The sequence below is a fragment of the Ceratotherium simum genome, chromosome 15 (assembly GCF_057802395.1).
Source record: "Ceratotherium simum simum isolate JZ-2026a chromosome 15, ASM5780239v1, whole genome shotgun sequence".
NCBI lineage: Eukaryota > Metazoa > Chordata > Mammalia > Perissodactyla > Rhinocerotidae > Ceratotherium > Ceratotherium simum.
The window spans coordinates 29186428-29204851 of NC_141914.1; the positions used below are offsets into that span (position 1 = coordinate 29186428).

An 18424-nucleotide genomic window follows, 5' to 3' on the forward strand; every position below is an offset into this window, starting at 1 on the left:
TCTCAGAATTACACATTACTTACAGTCATACAATAAATTAAGCTCTTACTATTCCTGACATATTATGGGGTAATGAGATGTGTTACAACTCTGAAAATAAGTTTATTTTCAGGCTTTGTGATTGCTTCATATTTTGATAAGCTAAGTGTTCAAAAGGATTAAAGTCATGTTAAATGTATTCTAGTGGTGGTGGCTGAGTTCATGTTGATGTATCAGAGCTCATTTTAAAACCTCATTGTTTGTGGGAGATGGTTTTCTTAATGGCTCGAACTTTAATCACTAGCTGATTTTTCTTTAAAACAGTCAAAAGTAATGACAGTGGAATCCAGCAGAGCTCTGATGATGGAAGAGAATCTTTACCCTCCACAGTGTCAGCCAATAGTTTATATGAGCCTGGTGAGTTTTGAGGAAATTCATTGTTAATTGGTATTGTTGGCTGAAAAATATATGTGTAATTAGTCTTGATTAGATGGTTTCTAAAGGAAGTGGTTAGTCTTTTAGAAGGTACTAAGGGAGGAGTAATACAGTTAAATGAGAAAGCAGCTATTTCTTTTCATATTTGGAAGTTTTCTCCTAGCTGTACATTCTCCTAAGCTTCATGATATGTGCTAAAAGTGTCTTGTTAATAGCTAAGGATAATTTTTAGTCCACATGAACTTTATGTCGTATTACTCTTTATCTTTTTTTATAGCTGTCTTTTCTTATCAAGAGAAAGAGATCATCAACTCCCTCACTATTAGGTTTTTCTTCTGACCTGTGCTTTACTCCTGTATTCTCTCCTTTATGATTTTGGTCTTGCAGAATACTCAGGATCATAAGCATTCTTCAGATTATTTGAATTGCTTGTACTGCCAGTGTGACCATCCTAGGAATAAAGTGAGGTTTGGTTTAGTAGTGAAATTCTTTAGGAATTCTTACTGCCTCTTCCAAGTCCTTAAGTTCAGGCTTATAGGAATATACCTAATTTTAATCTAGTACAGGGTAATTAACCTAGCCATTGGATACTTGCAAGATCATGAAGTCCTGGCATACCAATCAGTGTCATTATAAGAGAAGAACGTTGAGTGGGGAGTGATTAGTTTATTAGAAATAAAATGTCTTTGTGGAAATCTCCCATTAGCTCATTTTGTTAAATTAGTAGTTTCTTAAGTCCCAACTTTCACATTGTGACACAATTAAGAATTCATTTTTTTAAAAATTGTGGTAAGATACACATAACATAATTTACCATCCTAGCCATTTTTAAGTGTACAGTTCAGTGACAGTAAGCCTGTTCACATTGTTGTGCTGCCATCAGTACTATCCATCCACGGAACTCTTTTCATCGTACGAAACTGAAACTCTGTACCTATGAAACAACTTTCCATTCTCTCCCTCTCTGCCAAGAGCTCATTTTTATTGATGTATTTGTGTTTGCTTTTCAGAGGGAGAAAGGCAAGACTCCTCTGTGTTTCTCGACTCTAAACATCTTAATCCAGGACTCCAGCTTTATAGGGCTTCATATGAAAAAAATCTTCCTAAAATGGCTGAGGCTTTGGCTCATGGTGCAGATGTGAACTGGGCTAATTCAGATGAAAACAAAGCAACACCACTTATTCAGGCTGTATTAGGGGTATGAATTTGTACATTGAGATTTTCAGTGGTAGTAAAATATAAGAAATCATAATTCATTCTGAACATAGCCTTAGCTTTATTTTTTGCTGTAAGAGATGGGTTGAAAAATAGAAGAAGCTAGTAATGATTTCTGAGTATCACTTTGATTGTGTAGGTTCAATTTGTTGTTCTTAATGGAAGAGAATTCTGGTAATAAAAGTAGTGTGTTTTGCTGGATTACAAGCTGCATATTGAATCCGTATTAGAAGTAGTTCTTGGGAAGAAAATAGTATAATTTATCATTTCTCTGCGTTTGCTGGGGGGTATTTTCTCTTTTGGGGAGGATGAAATAGAAAGGCTATTAGAGTGAAGTAAATACTCTGTTTTTAATAGAAATATATTATTGTTTGTTTTTTGTACATTGTTATCTCCTTTTTTCCTCTAAGGGCTCTTTGGTGACATGCGAGTTTCTCCTACAGAATGGTGCTAACGTGAACCAAAGAGATGTGCAAGGGCGGGGACCACTGCACCATGCCACCGTCTTAGGGCACACTGGGTAACTATAGTGCTTACATATTTAAGTAGATTTTATTTGAAAAGTTATTTTGAAATAATGTTTTGCTTTTTCTAAGGTTAAGGCCATTAGATAGAGTTTGTAAAGTGATACTTTCCTATGACTTATACTGTCATGATGGAATTTGAAATTTTAAAAATCTCATTCAGAAAAATGCTACTGTTAACTTTTCAGATAAGAAAATTGCAATGCTTACTTTGAATTTCACTTGTCATTTGTATAGATCAGTTTAAGTATTTAAAACTGTTACTGAAATTATGGCAATTTTGTCAGATAGCTTAAGTCTGTGTTTGTGTGTATTTATGCATGTACACATACATTATGTACATAGCACACATATTTTGGGAGAATTTTGTAACTTTGGACACTTTAGTTTTCCTGTAGGGTAGCTAAAGTCAAATTTTAAAGTAAATTCTTAGTCTGTGCCATTGATGTTGTGGCTTCTGGAGTAATATTTAGACTCATGCAACATTAAAGGCATGAAATTGGACTTTAAGTTTGTATCATGGTGATTGTTTTTTAATGAAGCATCTCAGGATTTCCAATTCTTATTACCTTGACAAGTAAGAAGCTGTTATTTTTTGTTTATTTATAGCATCTTTTTTTTGTTTTATTTATTTATTTATATGTTTTTTGAGGAAGATTGGCCCTGAGCTAATATCTGTTGCCAATCTTCCTCTTGTCTTCTTTTTTTCCCCAAAGCCCCCACCCAGTACATAGTTGTATATCCTAGTTGTAGGTCCTTCTAGTTGTTCTATGTGGGCTGCCACCTCAGCATGGCTTGATGAGCGGTGAGTAGGTCCACGCCCAGGATCTGAAGCGGAGCATGTGAACTTAACTGCTGTGCCACCGGGCTGGCCCCAAGCATCTTTTATTTTTATCATAGCTTGTTTTCTTTCCCTCTGTCAGCAAAGAGATTCAGTTCAATTACATCATCACAAAAATTTTTCTATACTTAAAAATGATAGTATTTAACTCATCCTTTTTGTTTTCTTCTTAAGCATAATTCTTCTCATTTTACCTCATAGACTTCATTTACTCATTCTTCCATTTTTTTTATTTTTGTCAATTTCTTCAGGTTATGAATATTTGTGGAGTATAGCGGGAGGATTGCTTCCCACTCTTTGTTGCTGTATTATTAACATATTATGATGTTAACATTGCTTTGGCTTCCTTCTTTCCCAAATAATGACTTTTAGTGATTTTTGTTTTATTTAAGTTTAGATATCTGTGGACATCTTTTTATGATATTCTTTGAGGATAAGGACCATAATTTATAGCTCCCACTATGCTATACATTACCTGGTTAAACATGAAAATATCTTGAGATTTGTAAAATGCTGATCATGGTAAATTATTATTGGAGTCAGTGTTCAATAAATATTTGTAGAATGAATCAAGAATTCCCTAATGAAAATGTTATTTCTTTAAGTTGGGTAGTGATTTTTATTTTTTAAGGTGAATACTAATTTTTCTCTTATTGGCAATATCACAAAAATGCTGTTTCTTTAAATAGGCAGGTATGTTTGTTCCTAAAACGAGGTGCCAATCAACATGCCACTGATGAAGAAGGGAAAGACCCTTTGAGTATAGCTGTGGAAGCAGCCAACGCTGATATAGTGACCTTGTAAGTGTTTTCGTTTTACTTGATCACTTGTACAGGGTTTTAACATCGAGTTTCATGCATAGGTGTGAACTTTAAACTTGGTTGGTTGTTTGCTATATGCCATGTACTTCTTTAAGCACATTAAATGTATTAAGCACTTTACATACATGAACTTATTTGGTTCTCACAACAACCCTATGAGGGAGAGTTGTTGTTATTATTATTAGCCTCATTTTATAAGGAAGCCAAACCACAGATAATTTGAGACACTAGTAAGTGATGGAGTTGGGCTTTGAAACCAAGAATTCTGGCTCTAAAACCCATGTTCTTAGCCACTTCTGTTATACTGCTTGACCAGTAGGAACAGAAAACCAGTGACTTCTCTAATATGTATTCTCTAACTGTTAGTACAGCACTGGGGCGGGGGTTGGACTGGTATAGGAACAGGCAATTATTCTAATAACTCAGGAATCGGAGTATTATAAGTAGGGGGCTGGCTGCATTGATAGTAGTAACTTTTGCAGTTGCATTGCCTTTGGGCAGTGATACTTAGGGATCGGTTTGTGCTTGTTTTTTTAAAGAATTACTCACATGAATACTCTATTTAAAATAAAAATCCTTGTTCTTGAATGTTTAGATACAATTTAATATTATCTGTTAAAGAATTTTGAGGTCTTAATTTGATTTTCATCTTAAATCAAAGTTGTTTGTTATACTTGGAATCTAGAAATGTGATTGTCACGTACACTTCATTGTTATATAGGAAATCTCAGGCATATGTTGTATGAAGTCACTTATTCATGCTATTCTGGGCTAAACGAAGCCCAGAACTGTTGAACTTCTATCATATGAGTAGAGAGAGTTCCATCCAGACTGCTGAATCTCAGTCACTTACAAAGAGAAACTCCCACGACTGCCTTGAACTCCTGAGCTCCCACTGAGAATTCTTGACTTGCCCTATATCACCCCTCTCTGACCCCTGCCAAATAAAACAAACAAAACAGCAAAACATACTTTCTCTGTACTCAACTTCCTTTCACCACTGGAGGAATTGTTATTGTGGAGGCTATTGTCGGCTAATTTAGAACTATTAAATTAATATAGAGTTACAATTGGAGAAAGATAAGTTATTAAAGAAAAGGTAGGAATAGTATAGAGAAACAAACCCTGGTTTTGCAAGGTTCCCAGGCAATTCTTATAGTAGTGGCCCCTCTTCCTCAAAAATATCTGTTCTCAAATTGTCTACATTTTCTCATTACACTTTGTGTGAGGACTTCAGTTTCACTTAAAAATTTTTGAAAATAGATGTCTTCTTTGAAAAGTTCAAATACCAAAGGCAGACTTATGGCACTATTATTAATTCACACAGTGGTTGAGAAAGGAGACGGGAGAGAATTGTGGTACTGAAGATAGGAAAAGCCCATGTCAGATGCTGCATTTGCCAGAGAGAGCATGTTACACGAGGGTGATAGAGGTCTGGGAAGGCAGTGAGTATTTGGTGGCTTGAAGGACAGGCAAGTAGTACAAAGTAGGAGAGGGGCACCAAAGGCAACATTTGCCTGTTTCAAAATTAGTAAGTTAGTAAGAAAATGGACGGAAATTCTCATCATCTTAATCTGGTGCTACATGGCTGCCTGCTGCAGGATGAATAACCCAAAAAGGAATATATAACCAATATGGTAACTTTGGGAAAATCTTGGTAACTTGTGGTCATTTATTATAATGTTTGTATATCAAAATATATTCCTAGTATTTATAGCTAACACATGCTATTTATATGTCTGGAACTACCTCACCTCAGGGTGAACCAGAATGAACTTATGACAGACTATTGCTTCCATACTATAGAAGCAGTAATTTCAGCATTTGGCAGTTAAAGTTTGACAGGTTGCTGTAGAAGCCAGGAATTCTCTGAGAGCATCTGAAGGAATCAAGCTGCTGGAGGTGCTACAAGAATCCTGCTTAACCAGAGCCGAAATGCAGTCGTCAGAAATCTTTTACTGTCTTCGGTCATGAAAATTGTCTAAAGTAAAATACAGTTATTTTTGTATCTCAGATTGCTGGGTCTGATAAACTAAAAGGCTCTTTATTTTAGAGGGGAATACTGGTAAAAGAAAAAAACTACACCAGTGCATGTACCTGCTAATGTAATTCATTAGTTTATGAATTTTTATATTGTATAACTTCATCTAAAAAATAATTTTCTTTAATTTTAGGTTACGTTTAGCAAGAATGAATGAAGAGATGCGGGAATCAGAAGGACTTTATGGACAGCCAGGTCAATATTCTACTAATAACCATACTGAAATGCAGTATAAGAAATGCATTCAGGAATTTATCAGTTTACAATTGGAAGATTCATAGTTCTTTAGCAAACTCACTTATTACTATAGAGTTTTTATAACTTGTAAATTGTGAGTTGTTAGGTCTGTACTACTTACTGAAATCTTGGGGGTGGCTAACTCCCGGGCCTTTAAAAATCCATAACTATTCCTATTACAGTACACATTTACTTGCTGTATTTAACTCTGGCTGCTGACTTCTTTATCTGCTGTACAGATGTCTTCCATATACATTCCAGTGAAGTGAATGGAATGATAATGCATCTTTATACACTTACAGCAGCACAATAGTTGTTTTCTTTTTGGAATTCTCTTTAGCTGTCATGTGAATATAACAAAATTGTTTTTTTGTTTTTTTTTTATTCAGGGAATTTCTATAAATTGTGTTCAGGGAAAAAACAAATCACCATGTGTTGGGCATATAAAAAATCAGTATGGAAAATACCTAGAAAAAGTTTATTGAATTAAGAGTTTTGTACTCTGATCTAAAAATGAGTTGAAAGTTTAAAAATAAAATTTACCAGTAGGTTAGGAAGTCCATAATGGGAGTAGAGTTCATTTAAAAGGTATAGGGAAAAGGTCTAATTTTATCTTGTAGCTTTGCCCCAAGCAATTGGACAATATCTGTTGGATAAATGGAAGTGTTTATAACAATATTTCATGAATCTGATGGCAAAGTAGACTTATTCCTTTAGAGAAATATCAGCTCAGGATCAGTTCAAGTCTCATTTTGAATAATATTTACCTTTGAGTCAAGATGTCAAGAAAAGGAAGCAGTGTTGCTGATCAGATTCATTTTTTTGAACACATCCTAATTAGACATTCTTTACAATGAAGAGAGTAATAATTGGATCTCCAGTTTCATGAATTTGAGTATATGAATTACTAATTTATCTGTTTTAAATTCATATACATATTAGTAAAAAATTTCAGGAATTCATGACTAAAATAATTGAGAATATTTAATATATTTGATTTTTTTTCAATGAAAATTAATATATTATTTTAAAAGTGGCTTGGTAATATCATCTATTCTTTTTGTTTAAATATTGTTTTGAAATTTCGGTACTTTATGCTAGCTTCAGCCATTTACTTTTATTTTAATCAGATTAATATATAATTAATATAAAATGTGGGGCCGTTCTTTTCTCAGAGGACTGTGTTTACTACTTATTTTTGGTCTAATTTAATAGGGAACAAGTAAGGACTTTGAGAATAGAAGCACTTCTGCTAGATAGTTCTAATCTAGAGTGTCCCACTTGAATCCTATGGATCAAACAGTACTACTGACTCATGATAGACCAAGATGTAAGAGTGCTGATTAAGGGTGAAGTCTCAGCATTAATTCTGAATTTCACCCATATGTTTTAAGCGTGAATGTTAGATTTTAAATAAGTTATAATTTTGTGACAGATATACTTAAGTGATAGTATTACTAGGCCACTTTTGAGGCCTTTGTGTTTAAGCACTTTAAAATAAAAATTATTCAAAGGATATGACCTGAGATTTGTGAGATAAGTGTGAACTTCAAGATTTTAAGTTAAGCAATTTTTTTTCCCTGAAATTTTAAACTTAAATGTTTGGTTAGCTGCTCTTTCCTTATGGTGTTTGCTGATGAAGTTACACCCAACTGATTAGTCAGAAGGTCAGTGGTCGACCTTTCTCTGGAGTTGGAAGCTTGAAAGGGCAGGGCCTCTATGTTCTCGCAACTTCTAGTTCCACCCAAATTGCTTGGGCTTCTGCTGCCACCATTTTAGGAGCGTTCAGATGTCTCTTTCACTGTCGTTTTATGTATAAGTTTATGAGTATACACCTTCCACTCATCAGTAGAAAAATAGTTTTTCCAATTTATTTGAATGAAAATTTGCAAAAAAGCCTCATTTTAAAAAACAAGCTTTCCTACCACTCTCAAATTTTAGTTTAGAGGTTAAAAAATAGATCAGAATTCTGGAAATGGCATTATCAGCAGAATAAAATGAGATTTTGATCATTTGAGGATCATCTTGATGATAATTCGATTTTTAATTCATTTAGAGGGTCTCATATTTAAAGCAGAATGCTTTGTACTTATACAGGTGACGTGGTGAAATGGCACAGCAGTTGCTCTCTGGCGACTTTTCTTTTCCTTTGTGAGTCTTTGGAGAGCAAACGTGTTTGCTCAGGCAGTAGGTCTTTATTTTTCCCCTCTGCTTATCACTGTAAATTTTTGTCTCATAGATTTGGTTGATTGTTTTATCTGGACCCTTTTTTTTGTTGCCTAGCAATAGAAAGAAAACCTCAGAATTCTGGGTAATTTTTAAATGCAGGTATTTTCAATCTTTTGATAATGAAGAGCTCTACCATTTAAGAGACTCAGATATAATCTTTGGGAAGCATAGACCTATTTCTAGGAAACCCCACTTCTGAATTTTCTGTCTACAATCCTAAGGATCTGAGACTCTCTATTTTTTGCAAGGTGATGTAAAAGCACACATTTCCTGAAGGGAAGATGTATCCCTCTTTATCAATTCCTACAACTCTTAGGAGGACTGGGTGGGTGAGTGAAGTATCGTGCCCTGGTCTCAATTGTTGGAAACCAGTTTGGTAGTTCCCACAATCTCTGGCTCGTTGACTCCTCTTGACTGTTGGCAGAGTTTCTCCGCCAGTTGAAAGTCATTGGTTTATTGAACCGCTGCTGGTTATGTGAGTATGTTGCTGGTAAAGGTTGGTCACTGATCTAGTCAGTTATAAAGAGGAAGCTGTAATCAACCCAGAAGAGGCAGAATCATACACTTGATCACCTGAGGGTGGGGTCTCACATGCTGCCATCTCTTTGAGGGGAGTGCATTTCTAGAGCAAAATCAGCAAAATCTTGGATCATCATAACTACTGTTGCAATGGATATTCTGAATACCAAAAATCAAAAACTATGTTAAACTATCAGTGGAAATATGACAATCCACATTTTAATAACTCAGAACTGTCTAAGCACATAGAAGAGTTAACTTGCTGAAGAGAAATAGAATGTGATTAAGTAATTTAAAGGATATAACTTAGCATTACAAATATTGGGTGATTGGTTGTTGACCATTTATGAACTGTTAAATGTACTTCTATGAACTTTCCGGGGCAACATATTCTGATTCTTGATTCTGTATTCTAGTGTAGACAAGTTATATTTGCCTTGGGAAAAGTTCTAAATGATTAAAATTATATTTAAATTTTAAAGAATCACATTGAAGTTCAATTTGTGTTAACTATATTAAATATCTTAGTCACTATTGTTATTGTAGTGTTTGCTTTCTGACAACACATTTTGAGGCCTAAGAAAGGTATTATATTGATAGTCCATTAATTAATGTTTTGTTAGAAACTGAATGTTAACAAAAAGTTTTCTGTGTATGTGTGAAGGTGAGATTTCCTTTTGTATTAACTCTTTTAAAATGTATTCGGTAAGTGAAACCAATGATTAGTGTAGCACCAACAATTTGCTTCAAGGAAGCATTTAATTCAGTGAATAAAAGATCTTATAATTTATTTTGCATGGTACAATGGTTCTACTAAAATGTACTTGTGTAATAGGTACTAGATGATTTAAAAACAAAAACTGGAAAACCACAAAAAGAAAAAAAAATCCCACAGCTTGTTATACAAAATATGCATTGCTAATAGTAGAAGCCATATATTGCCATTGTACTGTTGTAATACTTAAGAATGCTCATCTGGTGCTATCTGTAAACTATTTGGCATTAGTGTCTGCTAGATCCTTTTTCCTAGTTCTTCTTGAATGTATAACGTGTGCCTTTTATGTTACTTCTGGTGTTGAACGGTAAAATCAGTGTGATATTTTTGTATTATAATCGGCACTTTACACTTTGTTGGAAAGTAAAATTCCACACTCTCCAGTTTAAATAGTATTTTAAAAATATTTATAATGTTTACAATAAATATTTTAAATATTTTAATTCAACATCTAAGAATAAGAAAAATTTTAAAATATTTTGTATGGTTTGTTAATTGATATTTAATGTTGGTCTCTCTCAGTTTATTTTATATCTTTTAGAGTGGCTAAAAATGGGAATAAATTGTAGTTTGTCTTTTAATGTGGGAGTAATCTTGTAAGAAATCATGGTGTAATTGGATTATCTTACCAGTTGTTCCAGCATATCAACCTTTATTTTTATTGTTTTAGTAACAATAATATGAGTTAGATATTACTCTTAGCCAACCTATTAAGATTCTCTTCTCACTGTATGTTTTCTTTTTAAAGTAGATTGATTCAGGTCATGAGAAAATTTCCAGGGCTAAATGAAAACTATATGGAGATTTTAATAACTTGCTTTTTACGTAGACTAAATGTTAAAAGTGACTAAATATTAAAAGTATTAAAATTTTTTATTGAAAATCTTGGGTTATGCTGTTAGACCTTTTTACTAGATCTTTATCCCCCTCCCCCATCTTTTTTCTAATTCTTTAGCTTTTGGTATGACATCTATTGCCTCAAAAATCTCGCTTTTTAAAAGCTGACAAAACTTACTGCACTATTAACAACTGTAGTAATGAGTTTGTAATAAGATGGATGCAAGGTATGTTATGGGAAATAATTATAAAACTGTGTTGCAACAATAATTATCTAAAACAGTATTTGATGGTCTAAATCTTGAAAACAGAACTATCCCAAGCTTCTTTTTTTTTTTTTCCCCTTTTTCTCCCCAAAGCCCCAGTAGATAGTTGTATGTTATAGTTGTACATCCTGCTAGTTGCTGTATGTGGGACGCTGCCTCAACATGGCCCAACAAGCAGTGGGTTGGTGCGTGCCTGGGATCTGAAAACCGGGGCGCCAGTAGCAGAGCGCGCGCACGTAACCGCTAAGCCACAGGGTCGGCCCTATCCCAAGCTTCTATATAAAGCTAATGTTTAATAGGGAGCATTTATGATGAATGATTCATCTTGAAAATAAGATTTTACTTTATACAAATCCTTTGTGTGAGGAATTAATCTGTGTGTGTATATATTTAGTTTCTCATGGCAAGAAAAATGTCATATTCAGTCTGCTGTAGGATCAATATCTATAATCTGCTTCTCTGCAGGCATATTTGTACATTTATACATATGTGTATTACTAATTTAACAGATGTCTGTGGTATTTATTCCCCTTTTGTCATAGCATTCTTGCTCATATCACTGACAGTAGACAAAAAACTTCTGACTAAATGTGCAACTATGATTTTATAGTCATTTTCTAGACTTTATTATTTTATAAGCTTAGTAAGCAGTGCATTAGTGCATTAGTTTTAAAGTTTGAGTAAAGAATTACTTTTTCACATGCTATTTAAATTAAAATGCCTTTTAATTAAAAGATAACATTAAAATAGGAGGCTTTTTCCCCACCTGATTATCAGTTTTGTCTTGTTAATAACTTGCATCCATCAGAAACATTAGTATTTGTTTTTGGTCTTTTCTTTTGGCCTTGATCAAGGGAAATGTTTATTTAAAGAATGCTTTGTTTACTATACCTCATTTAGAATGAGCTTTATTTCTCATGTGTTAATAAATGTATTTCTTTACATTGCTTTAAAACACTTGCATCTTTGCTCTTTTCTAACTCTGAACTTTCCTCTGTGGCTGCATCTGAGGTGCTTTTCAGGTATAGTTTTTTTTTTTCTTTCTCTATATACTTTCCCAGCATTTATATTTAGTTGGTCTTTTTCCTTCCAAAAATGCTCATCTGAACAAAATTTTAATGTAATGAATTATGAAATAGTTACTAGTCATAAAAACGAATGTTGTTTTTAATACTTTCAATGTATAAATTTAAAAAATGTCCTTATTTTACTTTCATGCAGGTGATGAAACTTACCAGGACATTTTTCGTGATTTTTCCCAAATGGCCTCCAATAATCCAGAGAAACTAAATCGTTTCCAGCAAGATTCACAGAAATTCTGAATTTTTTAAGAAGGAAAAAATATTAAGTCTGGTGACCCCCTAATGTGTACATCTGAAAATTCACAGATTTTTACTGCTTTACTTCTGCTTCTTAATTTTAGTAGATGTTGAATGGTTTAGAAAAAGGTACCCATTCATTGATATTTTTATAAACTAAAACATTGATCTCTAGTAGTTGGGAGAGACTTCTTTTATTAAAAAAAAAAGCCTGTTTAAAGGGCTGTTTTTTTAGGTTACAAGATGCTAGGAGTTTAGACAAAACCTCTTTTTTTGCCAGTGGATGGTAGCATTGATTTTTTTCTATGCATCGTGCCAGGATGCACGTGCCAGTCAAGCATATCTGCATCAAGTGGGAGGCGACTGTCCTGCCTGCTCGAGAATTATGTCTTTTCTTTAGCTTCCCTAATGATTTTTGGTGGTTCAGAAATTGTTTTTTGCTTTTTGGTAGCCTAGCTGTCATACACACAATATTATTTAATTATTAGAACTAGAGACTATGTTTCTCCCATTTGCTCATAAATGCAGTTATACTCCTTAGATGTCTGGTTATTGTCCAGTACTTTAACAGGCATATAATGGCTCTACAGGTAGACATAACTTAGTCCTTTAGGTTTATTCCAGTTTATAAAGCAAAAAGAAGCCCTTAATGTTTTTTTAATCACCAAAAGAATCTCAGTTATAGAAGTGTAGTTCTTCATTGTTGGGCTGATTTCCTTAAAACCTTGACAAATTTATTGATGTAATAAAACTCTGTTTCAGAGGTTATTTGAATGTTGCAAAATTATGCTTTCATCAGATTGTAACTTTCAAAGGAAAAGTTGATTTATAAAATAATGTAGAACATTTTTATATTTGAAATTTGTTCTTTTCAAGATACATTTTTGCTATTGCTCCTAGTTGAGAGAAAAATCTCTCTAAAAGGAGGAAAAAAACTCATGTTTTTCTTGGTTTAAACTAAAATATACAGCAGTAAGTTGCTTTTTAACTTTTCCAACATCTGTCCTGTGTACTTGTACACAGTGTACATTCTTTTAAATTATAGCATCTATATAGCTTTAATATTTGCTTACATGAATCACAGACCTTTGAATTCCAAAATATTGTGGTATACTAATTTATATGTACATGTTACAAGTTAGTCTGATTACATCTTTGATTGACATATCTTGTTAGGAGTATAAAATAATTAAGTAATTGGCCTTATGGTTTCTTTCTAAAATTGTCAACAATTAAGTTTAATCTTCTTTTATAAGTTACATGTAAGTAATATTATTGGCACTCAGTTTCTAAATAAGAGAAGTTTTTAAACTTGAGTTATCAAGTAAGTGGAGAAATTATATTTAATTGGGTAGATGATAAATTTTATAACATTTCCCCTCCAGTAACTAGAGTTTTATAAGTTGATTAAATGTCAAAACAGATCTATCTAAATAGGAGTATATTATACGGAAATAAATTCACATCACAGAAAAATCTTCCATATTTGTGTGTCCACATTGCATGCATATAATGCTTATTTAGTAATAATCACTGTATACTAGATAAGGATAAAATATATTTGTGAATTATTTCTAAGAAAAGGCCAACTTCCAAAGCCTTGTATTTTAATTACAATAATAACAGGAACATTGAATCTTTCCTATTTCACCTCAGAGTCACGGATCATCCGGCTTTGCAACAGTCTGATTTGTAACATTTTTGTTAGAGTGTACTTTGAAATTAATTGTCCGAAAAACTCAAGGATAAGAAAATATGTCGAAAACGAACAAATAGAAAGAGAAAAGAAAAGAGAGACTCACTTTCCCGTTGTAGTGCCTCTTCCTGTTTTAATCCTAGGACTTCACTCCTAAAGCTCCTTATGTTTACCTGAGGAAGCCTAGGCAGTTTTCCTTTTGGATCCAGCCTTTGGTGCTTCAGATCACCTCTGAGATCTCTGGTTGTGAAGCCAATTCTTGATGACACTTTTACCTCCCATGGCTTGAGTCAGGAGTTGTTCATGTGGCAGTACTTAGTGTCCACTTGTATTTAAGGGTTAGAGTATGTAATTGAAGAGTGCTAAAGATGATCATGGTTCTGAATATCTTCAGAGAAAGCGAAATCTTGAACAGTACAGGGAGCCTGCCAATACAAAAATACATTTCTGTGGCTTGGTTTCTTGAATATATCAAGACCCAATTTGGATTAAATTTGGCAGAAATGATGCAGTAAACAGCAAGGCTTGAAAGTAAATTAATAGTTACAAGTAGTAACAAAGTCGGTTGGCTCTTACCAAGGTGAATTTAGCTGTGTCAACTAATAGCTTTTCTATAGTATGTAACAAATCAGAGTGTTATTATGCTGTGAATTATTCAATGCATTATGAGAAATTATAGTGTAAACAATGTTAATCATACGCTTGGGCTTCATAAGTCGATGTGATTGCTCTTTGTTTTCTTTTGCTAACTGGCTGATAATAGTTTCTGATTCCTTATCATCATTCTGTAGCTCATTATCATTAGCTCATTGACTTAAAAGTTAGATTAATATAAAAATAAGAATAGCAAGACTATGAGGAGTTCATAAAGTGCAGTTTCACGTTAGAACTAGACTAGCGGTAATTAAATAGTTACTTGCAGTTTTTCATTGTAACACTTATATGGTTAAGATTTCTAAGGATTTAAAAATTACTTTTGGTACAATCCTTAGAAATTCAGAAATTTCCAGGGATTCACTACATTCAGTGTTTGCCTAATTTATACGGTTCTTCACTGTGGATTTTAATGAACTTTGGTGTTTACTTTCCAAAACATATAGATTTAATTTGGAATATGTACTTTGGTTCTTCATGCGTGCATTTTGAAAAGAAGTTTGTACTTTCACAGTCTGAACAATTTAAGTTTGTGATGTGTTAAGCAGTGTTTTAAAAATATGATTTTACATGTGTAAAGTATGGTCACAATAAACCAAATTGTATTTAAGACTAAATTTACTGCCCATTTTGAATAATAAGACATTCCCACATTTCTCTTATATTGTGAAATTAACTTCTCTGTTTAATAGCACTTTTGATCATGGACATGAGCTGGAAAAATGATATATTTTTATAGAATGGTATGTCCAGAATGACTTCAGACCTGCATGATACTGTGGAAAGAGCATGACTAGTAGTTACTATTTTTGGAATCAGAGCTCCTCACAAATAAAATGAGTGGATGTAACAAGGAGAAACTAGAACAACATCCCTTTGTGTACTGTTCTGCTCCTCACAGTGCCCTCCAGAAAAACAGAGCTCTGAGACATTACTTTATCTCACCTGATCTCACAGTAGGACTTCTGAGATCGTAATCTAAGAGCACCAGCATTGTCCCTTCTTTGATCCTGGGCTGCTCCTCTTGTTTTACAGAGGGGGTCACTGCTTTGCTAGTTGGTGGTATAGCTGAACCAGAACCCCTGTCTGACTGACTGCTAGTCAGAGGCACTTTACTCGTATCATGAAATGATTTGAATCATTGTAAAGCAGCAAAATCTGATAATGACTGCCAGCTTTCCTTGTGTTTTGATAACAAAGACTCCAGATATTCTGGAGAACCTGGATATAAAATTACCTTGAAGGAATAGATTAGGATTTGAAGACATTGAATTGTAGGAATTTTACATTTTTGCAATAACAAACATTAATGAAAGAAAAACATAATTTTAATTCACCATATACTTATCAATTTCTTGATGCTTCCAAATGAAAGATAACTTTTAGGGGCTTGGATTCAGTTTGGCTGAATCCTGACATCTATAAATATGGTTTTGTGGACATTCTTTTCTGTTTACATAAATGTATGTACTTAAAATGGGATAGTGGGGGCAGGGAAGCAAAGTTTGATTAAACTTTTCTCTCTGTTGATGTTTTCATTATCTTATGTTCTAGACTTGCTTATTTTTCCTCAACACCCTTCCCCACCTTTTGGGTGTTCATTTTAAACAGGGAAAGCTCGCTACATTATAAAGATTGTTGGCACCATTTATCTTACACAAAGGCTAAAGGTTAACTTTTGGAAATGATGAGCTACTTTTCTTTATGTGTTTACTTGTGCTTTGTGGTATTTCTGGATCATTCCAGTCATAAAGACTTATTACATGTAATATTTCTTGCTACCTGTGAAAAGGTATATTTTAAAGAATGTATAACCAACACTCCATTTACTTTTTATTAGTATGTAGAGGATTTGTATCTATTCGTGAATGTAGTTCTACTGTAGGTTGTCATTGTAAATGGAGCAAAGTACATTATCTTTATAGTTATTCTAAAATGTACATTATGTAAGAATTGTAAATATTATAGTTGATTAAATACTTTGTATGCTGAAAAATTATGATAATAAGTCAATAAAAATCTCACCTCTGGCATACTTTTTTTGTGCTCAGACTTCCACTTTATTGTGAACTACAACTGCAGACGTATCTGTTAACGACTGTCATGTTTAAGGTCCTATATTCCTTTCCAGCCCTGTCAGATTCATCCAGATTGCTCCTATTTGCTGATTGCTTCAATCAAGAAATCCATTTTGATCTTTTAAATATTTTATTGTGTGTGCTCACAGAGCTATATGGCTCCCAATTAATTCATTAGCTAAAAACCACAAAGGCAATTTTTGACCCAGCTCTAATTTTTTTCCATTATGATTGACATATCTGTTGAAGTTCCTAATCGAGGCAACACATTCACACTCAATCCTTTTAGTAAATGAACAAAAACATGTTTTTATGTGAATTGAGAATGAAGGAATGGATTGAAGGAACAGACCTGGAAGTGAATTGCCTGCCTTTGCCTTGCCTTTAAAAGTTAATTGAAAGTGGAAACATAAATTTTTTATATATAACTTGTTTTATTCCACTTCATTTCATTTTCAGAATAGTTCTGTGAGGGAGAGAACCTACATCGATAGTCAGTAAATGTTTTTAAATGAAAACAAACAGCCTACATTTTCATTATTGCAAAACAATGTCTTTTCCTCGTAGAAAAATGTTTAAATAATGATAAGTAAAGAAGACAGCCGTAATTCCATCATCTGCCTATGCTGTCCAGTGTGGTTTCCACTAGGCACGTGTGGCTATTGAAATTTAAATTAATTAAAATTAGGCAAAATTAAGAGTTCAGTTCATCTGTCACACTGCCACATTTTAAGAGCTCACTAGTCATGTGCCTAGTGACTACTGTTTTTTTTTTCCCCCTGGGAAAGAGTCACCTGGAGCTAACATCTGTTGCCAATCTTTGTCTTTTTTTTTCCTCCCCAAAGCCCCAGTACGTAGTTGTATATTCTACATGTAAGTCCTTCTGGTTCTTCTGTGTGAGCCACCGCCACAGCATGGCTACTGACAGACGAGTGGTGTGGTTCCATGCCTGGGAATGGAACCTGGGCCACTGAAGTGGAGTACGTGGAACTTTAACCACTAGGCCATCAGAGCTGGCTCTAGTGACTACTGTTTTGAACAGGGCAGATTATAGAAAATATCCATCATCATAGGAAGTTCTGTTGGAGAATATCAAGGAAGAAACTGTTACGTCTTTGGTATTATGCCCTTTTAGACCTTTGGGTGGGTGCATTTTTATTTATATACAATGGGATCGTACTGTTTTGTTACCTGCTTCTTTCACTTAATAAATGGGGAACAAATTTTTAAGTCCTAAGTTAAGTATTCTACATCATTTTAGGAGGATTTTAAAAAATATCTTATGGAAAATTTCAAACATATACAAAAGTAGAATAACTTCAGTAGCTATTAGCTCATGGCTAACATTGTTTTATCTGTACTCCCACCCATGTTTCCTCTTCCCTGGATTTTTTTTTTAACCTAATCCTAGACATGTCACCAACAACTTGTTCAGTATGTATCTCTAAAAGGACTCTTAAAAAAACCCAATCATAATATCACACTTACTTAAACTATAAAACTATATAGTCAGTATTCAGATTTTCCCAATTGTCTCAAATGTGTTTTTTAAAAACAGGTTCTTCAAATCAGAATTCATGTAAGTTTCATTTATTGCAGTTGGCTAATATGTGTCTTGAGTTTCTAAATCTATGGTTCTTCCTCCACTTATTTTTTAAAAAATTTCCACTTGCAGTTTGTTGACTACCTCACTTTTAATGACAGCTTCATTATTTTAGTTTAACCAATTTATTGATGAACATTAGATACCAATTTCTTGCCATCATAAACCTAGCTCTGCTTTATCCTTATGGCTAAATGTTTGAGTACATTCTTAATTATTTCCTTAGGATGAATTCCTAGAAGTGAAAATGCTGGTTCACAATGAGTGGGTATATTTTTGAGCCTCATTTAATGAGTCTCAGGCACTGTGTTAGGTGCTGGGGATATCATGGTAAAAAAGTAGACACACTTCCTTT

The 18424-nt window shown here is 33.6% G+C and overlaps 1 protein-coding gene across 3 annotated transcripts in view; it reads left to right on the plus strand.

Annotated features, from left to right (window-relative positions):
- The window catches only part of ACAP2 (ArfGAP with coiled-coil, ankyrin repeat and PH domains 2), a 154745-nt gene extending 138319 nt beyond the window's left edge, over positions 1–16426 (plus strand). For 2 of the 3 annotated variants that reach the window (XM_014783070.2, XM_004424554.3), the window contains 6 exons: positions 304–396; positions 1425–1612; positions 2040–2149; positions 3684–3794; positions 5990–6051; positions 11941–16426. In XM_014783070.2, the coding sequence (XP_014638556.1) occupies positions 304–396; positions 1425–1612; positions 2040–2149; positions 3684–3794; positions 5990–6051; positions 11941–12041 (665 nt within the window). In that variant the 3' untranslated portion in view covers positions 12042–16426. The remainder of the gene's footprint in view (positions 1–303; positions 397–1424; positions 1613–2039; positions 2150–3683; positions 3795–5989; positions 6052–11940) is intronic. The other variant, XM_087439831.1, reaches the window with a different exon arrangement.
- The last annotated feature ends 1998 nt before the right edge of the window (positions 16427–18424 follow it).